This window comes from Megalobrama amblycephala, linkage group LG18, assembly GCF_018812025.1.
Source record: "Megalobrama amblycephala isolate DHTTF-2021 linkage group LG18, ASM1881202v1, whole genome shotgun sequence".
NCBI classification, from domain to species: Eukaryota; Metazoa; Chordata; class Actinopteri; order Cypriniformes; family Xenocyprididae; genus Megalobrama; species Megalobrama amblycephala.
Window position 1 is genome coordinate 26,728,898 of NC_063061.1, and position 12,500 is coordinate 26,741,397.

The 12,500-nt window shown below is 43.9% G+C and overlaps 1 protein-coding gene across 7 annotated transcripts in view; it reads left to right on the forward strand.

The window, feature by feature from the left end:
* amot (angiomotin) overlaps positions 1 to 12,500 on the forward strand; it is a 68,031-nt gene that overhangs the window by 1,030 nt on the left and 54,501 nt on the right. For 2 of the 7 annotated variants that reach the window (XM_048165558.1, XM_048165560.1), the window contains exons 1-2: positions 1 to 498; positions 856 to 906. The exon at positions 1 to 498 is cut by the window's left edge. In XM_048165558.1, coding sequence (XP_048021515.1) covers positions 339 to 498; positions 856 to 906 — 211 coding nt within the window. In that variant the 5' untranslated portion in view covers positions 1 to 338. Of the gene's footprint in view, positions 499 to 855; positions 907 to 11,080 lie in introns of those variants that run through there. The other 5 variants (XM_048165561.1, XM_048165562.1, XM_048165565.1 and 2 more) reach the window with 3 other exon arrangements.

Consider the following 12,500-nt stretch of genomic DNA (forward strand, 5'->3'; position numbering starts at 1 on the left):
CGAGGTGTGTATGCATCATTCAACAAGTTAACAACAGCTGTTAGCTAAAAGTGCGGGGCTCTTTTTGAGCTTGAGGTAAGATTATGTTTTGAGATTGTCACATGCGAAGAATAAGTCAGTAAAGATTTATGAGTGTGTTTCATTTCTTTAACCAATAACTGTATCACAACACAGGAGTGGTAGGTGGAGATCAGATTAATAGGCGAGTTTACAGTACCAGTGTAATGATCCAGTGAAAGGGCCTTCATAGTCTTTTATTCACACTTTAGTCCAACCAATATCTTCGGTTTACAATCTGAAGTCGAGATCGTTATATTAGGGAATTGTCAGTTGTTTGTATGTTAAATTCAGTGCGTGTGTGCTGTGGATTTTTAAGAAAGGATGCAGAGGACGAGAGTGTAAATACAAGCATGATTTCAATCGAGGACTGGAGCCCAGACCAGGTGTCCATATGGATGAAGCATATTGGATTTCCTCAATATGCACAGAGTTTTGTGGGTGAGGTGATTCATTTTCATCGAATATATAAAAAGTTACAGTTAAAGTTAAAAGGCAGTAGATTTTTTTTTTTTTTATTACTGTAGTTTAAGTAATCATTTTTCTTTGTCAAAACTGGCGCCATCACAAGAGGGCGCTCAATTACAGTGTTCAACCCTCATGTTCTGCTGAGATTAACTTCATGTTTGGGGTTCCAGTTATAGTATTGTGATGATGTCATTATATTTATACCCCAAACACAAGTAATATAAGTTTGAAGCGTCTCATCAGTATGGCATTGTGTTCATAGTTAGTTCTCATAAGAATAATAGATTAGGCTATGTATATAAACAGCTTTACATATTTATGCCTTCACAGAAAATGGATTTTCTGGATTAGATCTCTTGGAAGTCACTGATTCAGTTTTAGGTAAGAATACATACTTTTCTTGTCTTACGTTTTTTTTTTTTTTTTTTTTTTTAAATAAACTAAAAGTCTTTTTCAGGTCTGATTTTAATCATTTGTATTACCCATCTTTACACAGAGTATGTTTAAAGTCACTGTATAGGTGTGAATTAGTTTGCATGAATAATTGTTGCAAGCACAGGCCTCATAGTATTTTTGTCACATGTAGTAGTCTGTTTCTCATTGATGTAGGTAATATATTTATTTTACAGGTCTGGACCGGTCAGTAAAAATCGTTTTTAACAAAACCCCATTGAACATTTACCATTACTTCAAACAAATGTAGAGCTATTCATCTTAGAATATAAGAAAGGATAGAGACATTATAGGGTGTGGTATTGTTTATTTAGTAGAAAGGCATCTTTCAATCCATTATCATTAAGCTTTTGCAAATGCAGCTCTTTGCTATTGTTCTGCAGCTGTCTTCAGAGTAAAGAGAAATATTTTCAATAATACTACAATTTCTTGTTAAATGTATTGCTGTGGTTCTCAGAAATTTATGGGATGGTATTTTTTATATATTTTACAGTTCCAAACCTGTTTATGTCTTTAAATAATGTAAGATTAATATAACTTATTGAAGTTATTAATATAACTTATTGAGGTATTGAAATCCATTTGTTACTGTAAAATGTACTGATAATAACAATGGTGGTAGAATGGAAAGCCACATGATGACTCGATACTTTCAACAAAATTTGCCTCTCCAGCAGCCTTAATAGTAAAATTACATGTAAAGCGCTAACTCTTTTAAAATATAATAATTGGCAACTCCGCCTACATACATGGAAAAAAAAAATAAGTAATGTTAAATTTGGGTCACATATGCATATTCAGGATAGGCCTATAACTTGTAAAGTTGTCAACCCCTGTTCCACTTTTTCTGGTATGCTTGTTTACTATAAGAATATCAATATGAAGTCAAGCATATTGTAGTTATTTTAATGTTAGTGCTTAAAGGAATAGTTCACCCAAAAATGAAAATTGTCTCACTCTTAATTTACTCACCCTCAAGCCATCCTAGGTGCACAACACAATCAGAGTTAGGCTATTTTAAAGTACCCCTATTATGCCTTTTTAAATGTTTTTAATATTGTTTTGGGAGTCTCCTACAACAGATTTACATGCATGCAAGGTCAAAAAAGACTTTCGTTTTCTCATAATATACATTTAATTTCACCTCAGTTCTCACTGATTGATAAACGATTTGTTAGAAGCAGTTTAAAGAATCAGTCTGTCTAAACCCCTCCTTTCAGTGAGCTTACACTGCTCTGACTGGTCAGATGGCCCAATCCTTTGTTATTGGTCACTGCACCCACCGCGCGTCCATTGCCATAACTGAATGACAGCTATCAATTCGCAAGACATTGTATACAATGTGTGGACAGAAAAGATGGCATCGATTTTACTGTATCATTTCGAGCCCGAGTCCAATGATAAAACGTCTGAAGTAGTCGATCAGAAACTGATTCGCAATCATGACTGGAGTACAACGTTTCTATATGGTAAGTGTCACCTTAATTTGCGTTATTTATAAGACGTGATTGCAACATCACTGTTATACTTTATGTAGGTGCACCAGTGGGAACTGTATCAGAATGCCAAGCGAAGCTGAAAACCTCTAACATAAGATAAACATTTAGGCTAGATATGTAGACAGACTTTTTCATCATATCTATTAACAAAGTAAAAAATGGCTATATCATTGTTTGACATTACAATGGGTGTTTACTGTTTACAGAGAGAGTACTTCAACTAGATAGTGCGGACTAGAATCTTAGCATCCTATTACAATACAGAGCTCCACTGTAATAATAAAAATGCAGAGGAAAAAACAGTTTGTTTTGTGTGTTGTAAACTCCCACGTTAGCCGAGCACAAAAGTGAATAGCTGATAATGCATTACAATTTGTAATCAAAAGTCGTGCTCCATCCTTGATCATTACTCAAAGTAATAAGACAAACAAGCTGCATTAATCGACACATTTTTAGACAATATTGGACCCGCATCTGAATAGCAGAACGTACTCGGTTACTAACGTAACCTCAGTTCCCTTAGATACGGAACGAGTACTGCATTGTTTGTTTTATTAATTAATATTGATTATTAATAAAACAAGACGCAATGGGGAAAACTCCTTTTTCTCAGATTCTGAAGCCTTTATACAATCACACAGTGTAAACTGCACGGCCATTGGTTCATGAAGCTAAAGTAAACAAACCAATGACAGCGCAGAATGCGCAAGCCAATGGTGAGCGAGCCTGCTCGAGCCTGCCAAAAGGGGCGGGGTCTCGGGCTATATAAGCGGCCGTCTCACCATGGCAAATCGATTTAATTCGACTGAAGCGACGGCATGAGGTGTCTCACGCATAGTACGCAGTACTCGTTCTGTATCTAAGGGAACCGAGGTTACGTTAGTAGCCGAGTATGTTCCCTTGCGATACAACACGAGTACTTGAAAAAAGGGCTTGCGACAGATACTCATAAGACAGGATAGCCCAGACAGCGGGGACTTAACACTGTAGTCATCCTCCCAAGCCCATAAACTAGGGCACCAGAGGGGCCTAGGGTACATATATAGAGGGCACAGAACATAGTTACGCCCAGACGTGGTCGGGGTCGTAATGGAAAGCCATAAGCTGGACACAGCAGGGAGGCTCATGCAGTAAGGACCTGCGTCTGAAGCGCAGGGACATCTAGATTATAAAACCTGACAAATGTGGACAGTGAGGCCCAGCCGGCTGCTTCACAGATGGCAGCAATGGAAACGCCACAGGACCATACCTATCGTGGAATGCGCTCTTACACCCAAAGGGTATTGAAGGCCTGAGGAGTAAGCGAGTGCTATAGCATTGACTATCCATCTGGAAAGCATGGGCTTTGTGACCAAAGACCTTTTGTGCAGCCACCAAAGCAGACAAAAAGCTGTTACGCCTGACAAAAGGAGGCGGAACAATCAATGTAAGACCTCAGGGCCCTGACAGGAAAGAGTAGGTTCAACTCCTGTTCATCCTGAGAAGGAGGAAGAGCGGAGAGAATGACCATCTGCGCCCTAAAGGGGGTAGATAGGACTTTCGGGACGGTTTCAGGATGACTTAAGAGTCGTTAGGCCTGAATTCAAGACACGAGGGACTCACAGAGAGTGCCTGTAAATCTCCCACATGCTTAACCGATGCTAAAGCTAGCAGTAAGGCAGTTTTCAGCGATAGGGGTTGTAAGTTGGCAGTCTGAATTGGTTCAAAGGGAGGACTTTTAAGGCCTCTAAGAACCACAGAAAGGTCCCAGGTAGGAACCAAAAGGGGAATTCAACCTCCTAGATCCCTTAAGGAAGTGAACAACAAGGTCATTTCTCCCTATCGACTGCCCCGCTATAGTAGTGTGAGAAGCTGCTATAGCTGCAACATAGACCTTAAGGGTAGAGGGAGTACGGCCTCTATCCATTAAGTCTTGAAGGAAGAACAATATCTAGGATATGTCACAAGTCAGTGGGTCTTCCCCCCCCGTACACCAGGCGGCAAAGATGACCCATTTCAGAGAGTAGAGACGTCTTATAGACGGAGCTCTGGCCTGCTTGCAGGCTCCCATTAAGAAACCACACATGAAGGTCCCACAGCTCAGGTCTGGGGTGCCATATTGTCCTTCTCACTTGAGAGAGGAGGTCCCGTCTCAGAGGGATTGGCCATGGCTTCAGGGGCGATAGCCGAGATAGCTCCGAGAACCATGGTTGGGTCCTCCACAGAGGAGCCACCAGGAGGACTTTGTGAGCACCTTCCCTGACTCGTCTGATTACTTTAGGAAACTGCGCGATCGGGGGAAGCATGAAGGAGGAGGCTGGGCCAGTCGTGGGTCCCTGGCTTTTGAGAAATACATTGGGCAGTGATGATTGTCTTCTGAGGCAAAGAGGTCGACCTCAAATTCTCTGGACTGAGCGGGGGTGGAGTGACCATTCCTCTGAGGGAAGGTTGCTCCGGGACAACATGTTCGCCCCTATGTTCAGTACACCCTGTATGTGTGCTGCTCTCAGCGAAAGCAGGTTGCTCTGGGCCCACTCTAGGATGGTTTTCGCTAGAGTGAAGAGAGGCTTTGAAGAGATACTACCCTGGCAATTTATGAAGTTGTCTGACCTGACCAAGATGTGTTGACCCACCAGGAGAGGAAGGAAAGCCTGGAGAGCTCGATATACCGTCATTTCCAGGCAGTTGATATGTAGCTCGCTTTCCGGGCCGTTCCAAGCACCAAAGGCCGGATGGTTGTCGCACAGAGCTCCCCAACCCATCTTGAAGGCATCTGTGAAGATGACCTTCCTCTTGTCTATCGATTGCTACGCCCTGCTTGAACCAGCAAGGGTTCGTCCAAGGGGCCAGGGTTGTGACACACTCCTGGTTCACCTTGAGCAAGCAACAACCATGTTGCCAGGCTAGGGGTTGGTCCCGTGGTTTCAGCCAGAGCTGCAGAGGGCTCATGTGAAGCAAGCCCAGCTGCAGAGTCGGAGATGCTGAACTCATTAGACCTAGCATCTTCTGAAACGTTTTGAGCAGCAGAGAAGCTCTGGGTGTAAAGGTTTGTACGAGCTGCTGAATGGCCAGAGAATGCTCTGGAGTGACCATGGCCCTCATGTGGGTCGAGTCTAAAATTATCCCCAGGAACGACACACATTGTAAAATTGACCCTGAGCCCCAAGCACTCTAAGTGGTTGAGGATGATGGATCTGTGGGATATTAGCTCTGCCTCCAACTGGGCCAGAACAAGCCAGTCGTCGAGTTAGTTCAGTATGCGCACACCCATCTGTCTCAGAGGGGAGAGAGCCGCATCCATGCACTTCATGAAAGTGCAGGGAGCCAGAGATAGCCCGAAGGGAAGGACCGTGTATTGATATGCCACCCCTTCGAAGGCAAATCTCAAGAATCGCCTGTGATGGGGGGCTATCTAGATGTGAAAATAAGAGTCTTTCAGATCCAGGGTAAAGAACCAGTCTCCCAGGCATATTTGCGGGAAGATCTGCTTCAAAGTGATCATTCAGTTTGGACCACACCATTGAAAAACGGGGCCCTTTGAGCGAATTGGATTACATAACCGCGTTTTACTATGTTCAGCACCCAAGCTGACACTCCTGGGATGGCCTGCCAGGCCTCGGCCCATGTGGCGAGGGGCTGAATTGATTCTGGCACTAACTCCCTGTGAGGGACTGTGGTGTGTGTATGGGGTGGAAGAGGAAATTTGCTCTCTTTTTGAGTATGTTTGTTTTTTATTATATCTGCTAGGGCTGTCACGATATTAGATTTTACACACCACGGATATTGTGGCCAAAAAAAATTCACGATATCGATATATCGTGATATTTATAGAATCCTTGGGGGGGGAATTTATCAGTCTAAATAATTTTTACTTTGTTTATTTAGTTTTTCTCTTTCAGGGTTGCTGCACATTTTTTAAAGTCAAATTTAAGGCTTTTTAAGACCTAAAGAAATAAAAATTGACACAGAATGAGAAGTGGCATTAATATATTTACAATTTGTCTACATAAATTTAATTCAGTATTTAAATATGGATTCTTTTTTATTTTAACTTTTTAATTAAAATGTCCCTTAAATATGAAACTAAACTAATCTGCCAGTAGGTGGCAGCAAGCCACTGTCTTAATAAGTGAGTGAGTCAACCGATTTGTTCAAATGACTGATTCATTCAGGAACGAAGCTCGGATTCATTCATTCTAAACGCGGATTCAGTCAGAATAACAAAAACATTTCTGTCTGTTGCACGGGGGCTCTGTTCTGCTGTTCATCATTTTGAAATTTCTTTGGCGAAATAAAGGAAACAATATTAACAATACTGTGTCTAAAATGTAACTCACGTTGTTCATTTAACAATAAGTTGAAGGAACATTGCATTTGTGCTGATTTGGTAAAAACGGCACTCTTGCTCGTATGATATTGTAAAACAACTACATCTTATAATATGATATAATGACAAAACATACATCGGGGCAAAACATACCTATGTATCTTGAATTTTGAGGGCATATAACTACATGCATAACTACATCACGCTGAATAAGACGAGTAAAGAAAACGCAGTAGGCTACTTATTTAGAGAATCACGCTTTATTTAAATATATGAACAAGAAAATCACTGTTAACAGGTTAATATAACATTTCCCATTCCATGACTAGTAAAATAATCACAACTTACTCTCTGTAAAATGGCGTAATCTGCAGGGTGATGGACACGGAGGTGGGTAGAAAGGTTGGTGGTGTTGCCACCCTTCGCACTGACTGTAGCTAGGCAAATCCTGCGGATTGGGCTGTCTAAGGAGCCGAAAAACTCCCATACTGTTGAGCTTTTACTTTACTTTTTCCGGGTGTGGACAGAGCCTCTCACTCTCCCGCTCGGAATAGCTGCGCGCTGCATCATCTTCTTGTTTGACAGATGTCAGCGTTAAGGTGCAATACTGCCACCTGAGAGGTCAACCAGGTACTGGCGCTGGAGTATTTACATGTCATAATATCATAAGCATCCTATGCATTTTAAATATTGTGGTTATCGCCAATACCGGTATATCGTCACACCATAAATTAACATGATATCGATATTTCATGCTTTGAATATCACGGTTATCGTCAATACCAGTATATTGCGACACCCCTAATATCCGCTATAACAGCGGTGCACTGCCAGGGCGTTTGAACAGGCTCTGTGCAGGCAACAAACACTCTTTCTTGAGCATCCGGAACTGAACAGGGTGATAGGAAAGCTGGGTGAGGCATTTTGGAGGGTGGTCCGGCCGCGGCGGGACTTAAAGGATTAGTCCACTTTTAAATAAACTTTTCCTGATAATTTACTCACTCCCATGTCATCCAAGATGTCCATGTCTTTCTTTTTTCAGTCGAAAAGAAATTAAAGTTTTTGATGAAAACATTCCAGGATTTTTTTTCCATATAGTGGACTTCAATGGGCACCAAACAGTTGAAGGTCAAAATTAGTTTCACTGCAGCTTCAAATTGTTCTACACGAGAAATAATGGTCTTATCTAGAGAAACAATCACTCATTTTCTAAAAAAAAAAAATTTAAATTTTATATATTTTAACCAGAATTGCTCATCTTGAACTAGCTCTCTTCTTCTTCTCTATTAGAATTCCGGCAGTGTAGACACTGCTAAGTGTATTACTGCCCTCCACAGGTCAAAGTTAACTAATTGTTATATACTATTGAACTAGCATATTGCATATAAAAATTAGTTCAAACTTTGCAACAACGTCGCGGAAATTTGCTCTTTAGAAATGGCTCTTTTAGAAAGCAACTGTGTTGCAAAGGATACAGCGAAGTGCACTCGCTCGAAACTGCAGTCGGCTCGGGGGCGAAGCTTTGACCAGGCTGCTAGGAAGCGGCGTGGAACAGAGCTGCTTGAGAGTGGTGAGCTGATCTGGCTGCTGTGAAGCAGCGGGCAATCAGCGCTGCACGAGAGCAGCCATCTGAGCGGCAAGCTGAAAGAGCGGCTGCAGGCTGCTCGAGGCGGCGGCTGCTAGAGAGCGACAAGCTGCTTGAGAGCGGCGAGCAGAATAGAGAGTGGCGAGCAGGGAGGTGAGCTGACCAAACTGCCGCAGAGAAGCGAGTTGATCAGCGGCAAATCCAGCTGCTTGCAGGTGAAGGCGGTTTCAAGTCTCGTAGATCAAGCAAAGAGATGATATCTGCATCGCTGAAGGAGAATGAATCAATTTGCCATGGTGAGATGGCCACTTATATAGCCCGAGACCCCGCCCCTTTTGGCGGACTCGAGCAGGCTCGCTCACCATTGGCTCGCACATTCCACGCTGTTATTGGTTCGTTTACTTTAACTTCATGAACCAATGGCTGTGCAGTTTACTCTGCATGATTGTATAAAGGCTTCAGAATCTGAGAAAAAGGAGTTTTTTCCCCATTGCATCTTGTCTTATTAATAATCAGTATTAATTAATAAGACGAACAACACAGTACTCGTGTAGTATCGCAAGGGAACTACAGAAATGTGACTTAGCCGGTTAGCAGGAGACATACAGACAGGAGACATACAGACTAGGGTGTACATTACACAACATAACATACAAAAGTACGAATTTTGAATGAGCGCTAGAAAATATAAACATCAATTATTAATCATACTTACAGGTTGAGATTGAGAGGAGCAAGCTGGTACAAATAAACTGGACATTGATCCATATTTTAAGACCAAGCGTTTAATGAATCCTGTGTTAAACTCTCCGAGGTTTCAGAAGCAGTCTTCAATAAAATATCGGGAGATTGTACTGTTGTGGTATTGTTGAAAACGCGCGCGATAAGTGGGCGGCCAGTATGCTAATGTTTCGTTCTGACGTCACAACAAAATGGCTTGGGATTCATTTTACAAATGACTCGTTTAATAGACTCAGAGTCGGCTCTTATTTTGAGAGACAATAACTTTATATACATGCACTTCTTCTCAGCTTTGTAATAGCATTGAATAGTGCCAGGTATTATAGTTTATAAAGTTTTAAATATGGATATTTTTCTTACAAAAACCCACGCTTCGCTTCAGAGGACATTTATTAACCCACTGGTGTTTGGATTTCTTTTATGATGGATGGAATCGCTTTTTGGATCTTTAAAAACAAAGGCATTATTAAATGCCATGCTGGGAAGAGCCAGGATATTATTTAATATAACTCCGATTTGTTCAGCTGAAAGAAGAAAGTCACATACACCGATTGTCACGATCATGAATTGGAGTGCCCGAGTTGACCACTAGAGGGCACTCCAACATGGACTTTGTCACCTGTCCGAACTTCATTTCCCATAATTCACCTCCTGGATTCATTATCCTCATTTCATTGCACTCAGCTGTTTTGTGTTTGTTCATTAGTGTCTGTCTATTTATACTCAGTTGTTTCTGCCTTTGTTTGTGGTTCATTGTATATTGTTACATGCACTTTGTGACTCTGGCTTTCTTTTGTGGACTGTTTCTGTGGATTTTGACCGTTGCCTGTTTGATTATACCTTTGGATTTACCCCATTAAAGCTGCGCTTGGATCTTACCATCTTGTGTCTGTGTGCATCCGTGACAGAACGAACCACCGTGCAAAGATCTAGCAGCGAGAGAGACCGGTCACCGACCAACACACGGGGAAGTCTGAGCAATCCCCAGGATTTGGCGGCACTTCAGTAGAGGGGTATGGAGGTGCGGAAGTTCTCTCAACGGTTCTGGTCACGGGCAGAGAGATTTAATCTCCCCGATGCGGTCCTCAGGGACATTTTCAATCATTGTCTCGACATTCCTCTGCCGCAGTGGGAGATGGAGTTTGTGGGGAATTTAAGTTTCTGGAATTTCTCTAATTACCTGTATCTGCATAAGAATGGGCAGATTCGATTACCTCCAGCACCACCTCCAGCCCAACAGTCCATTCCAGAGTCCGCTCCAGCCCATCAGTCCGCTCAAGTCTGTGGATCCGCTTCAGCCAGTGAGTCCACTCCAGAGCCCGCTCCAGCCCGTGAGCCCACTCCAGAGGCCGCTCCAGCCGGTGAGTCCGCCCGTGAGCACGCTCCAGTCGGTTAGCCCGCTCCAGTCGGTTAGCCTGCTCCAGTCGGTTAGCCCGCTCCAGTTGGTGAGTTCGCTCTGGTGTCCACAGAGCCACCGCCTCACCCACGAAGAGGAGGAAGAGGGCTTCCTCCATCCCTCAAGGCCCGGAGGCTATTCCAGAGCCCGTTGTTGGCCCGGGGGTCACCCCAGAGGTTTTGGAGCCGAATGCTCCCCCGGTGAGTCCTGATGTGGCCAAGAAAGCTGTCTTTATTTTCTATATCTTGACAGCTCTGTTTGCTTGGAGAACGCACGTAAGGTCTGGTGACCACGGACCAGAGCAGCCCGAGGCCGTTGCCGTCCCGGAGCAGCCCGAGCAGCCCCCTGTCATCCCGGAGCAGCCCGAGCAGCCCGCTCTCTCTGTCAGTCCTGTCATGGCCAAGAGGGCTGTCTTCTCCTTCTATGCTTTGGTGGTTTTGCGTGCCTGGATGATGCACTCAAGCTCTCTTGACCATGGACCAGTCTACCAGCCTGTGCCCGCTGTCGTCCCAGAGCAGCCCGCTGTCGTCCCGGAGCAGCCCGCTGTCGTCCCGGAGCAGCCCGCTGTCGTCCCGGAGCAGCCCGCTGTCGTCCCGGAGCAACCCGCTGTCGTCCCGGAGCAGCCCGAGCCCACTGCCGTCCGAGAGCTGCCCGCTCTCTCTGATACGGCCATGGAGGCCGTCACCGAGCTGTCCGCTCTCCCTGATACGGCCACGGAGCCCCTTTGGTCTGCCCTGCCGCCGTCGCCCAGGCCATCTGTCCTGCTGAAGTCCACCTGGTCAGTTCCTCCAGCACCGTCCTAGCAATCAGCTAGGACTCCAGACCTGCTGGAACCCGCATGGTCAGTTCCTCCAGCGCTGCCCTGGCCTTCAGTCAGGGGCTCTGGTCCTGGCCCACCGTCCCTCCCCCTGGTCCTCCTCCAGTCCACCTCCCTCCTGAGAGTTTTGTTTTTGTTTTTGTTTCATGGAGCGTCTGGTAGCCGCTCCGTAAGGAGGGGGTACTGTCATGATCACGAATTGGAGTGCCCGAGTTGACCACTACAGGGCACTCCAACATGGACTTGTCACCTGTCAGAACTTCATTTCCCATAATTCACCTCCTGGACTCATTATCCTCATTTCATTGCACTCAGCTGTTTTGTGTTTGTTCATTAGTGTCTGTCTATTTATACTCAGTTGTTTCTGCCTTTGTTTGTGGTTCGTTGTATATTGTTACATGCTCTTTGTGACTCTGGCTTTCTTTTGTGGACTGTTTCTGTGGATTTTGACCGTTGCCTGTTTGATTATGCCTTTTGGATTTACCCCATTAAAGCTGCGCTTGGATCTTACCATCTTGTGTCTGTGTGCATCCGTGACACCGATGGCTTGAGTGAGTAAATTATGCCAAATTTATTTTTTATTTTTGGGTGAACTATTCCTTTAAGAGATGTATTGTACAAATATGGCATTTAGGTCGAAAGCAAGATTTTTTTATATATATACTTTAATTATTTTTTTCTGAAGTGACTGAATCTGTGGGCTGTGCTGCACATAAGACTCTTTGACAGGCTCCCGATCTTGCTCAAGACACACAAAAGCTTTTTGTACTTTTCTTGCTTGAGCGACGTTTCTTAAAGCCAACAGAAGAAGAGGAACAATCGACAAACTCTCCGAAGGAGGGCTCTCCTGGCTCCCTTAAAGTTCTCAGCAGGGGGGGTGGGGGGTGGCAGTTTTTTTTCTCCTCACAACTCTTTTTTTTTTTTTTTTTGTAAGGGCTAATTTCGCTGCTGCGGCGACTTCATGGTTCGTATGAAGAGGGCAGTCCTAGTCCTTCCCTTCACAGCACACTTCTACTGGAAAACACATTTCAACAGCTCAAAAAATGACACGGAGAAGGGGGAACGCGTTTTATTTGAACGAAAGTGCAAAGGTGACTGCAATGTCCCCTCGGATTGACGTGTTTAAACTTTTGTGAAACTTGTTCGACGCTTTGGAATCAACCGAAAAACTTGTAACG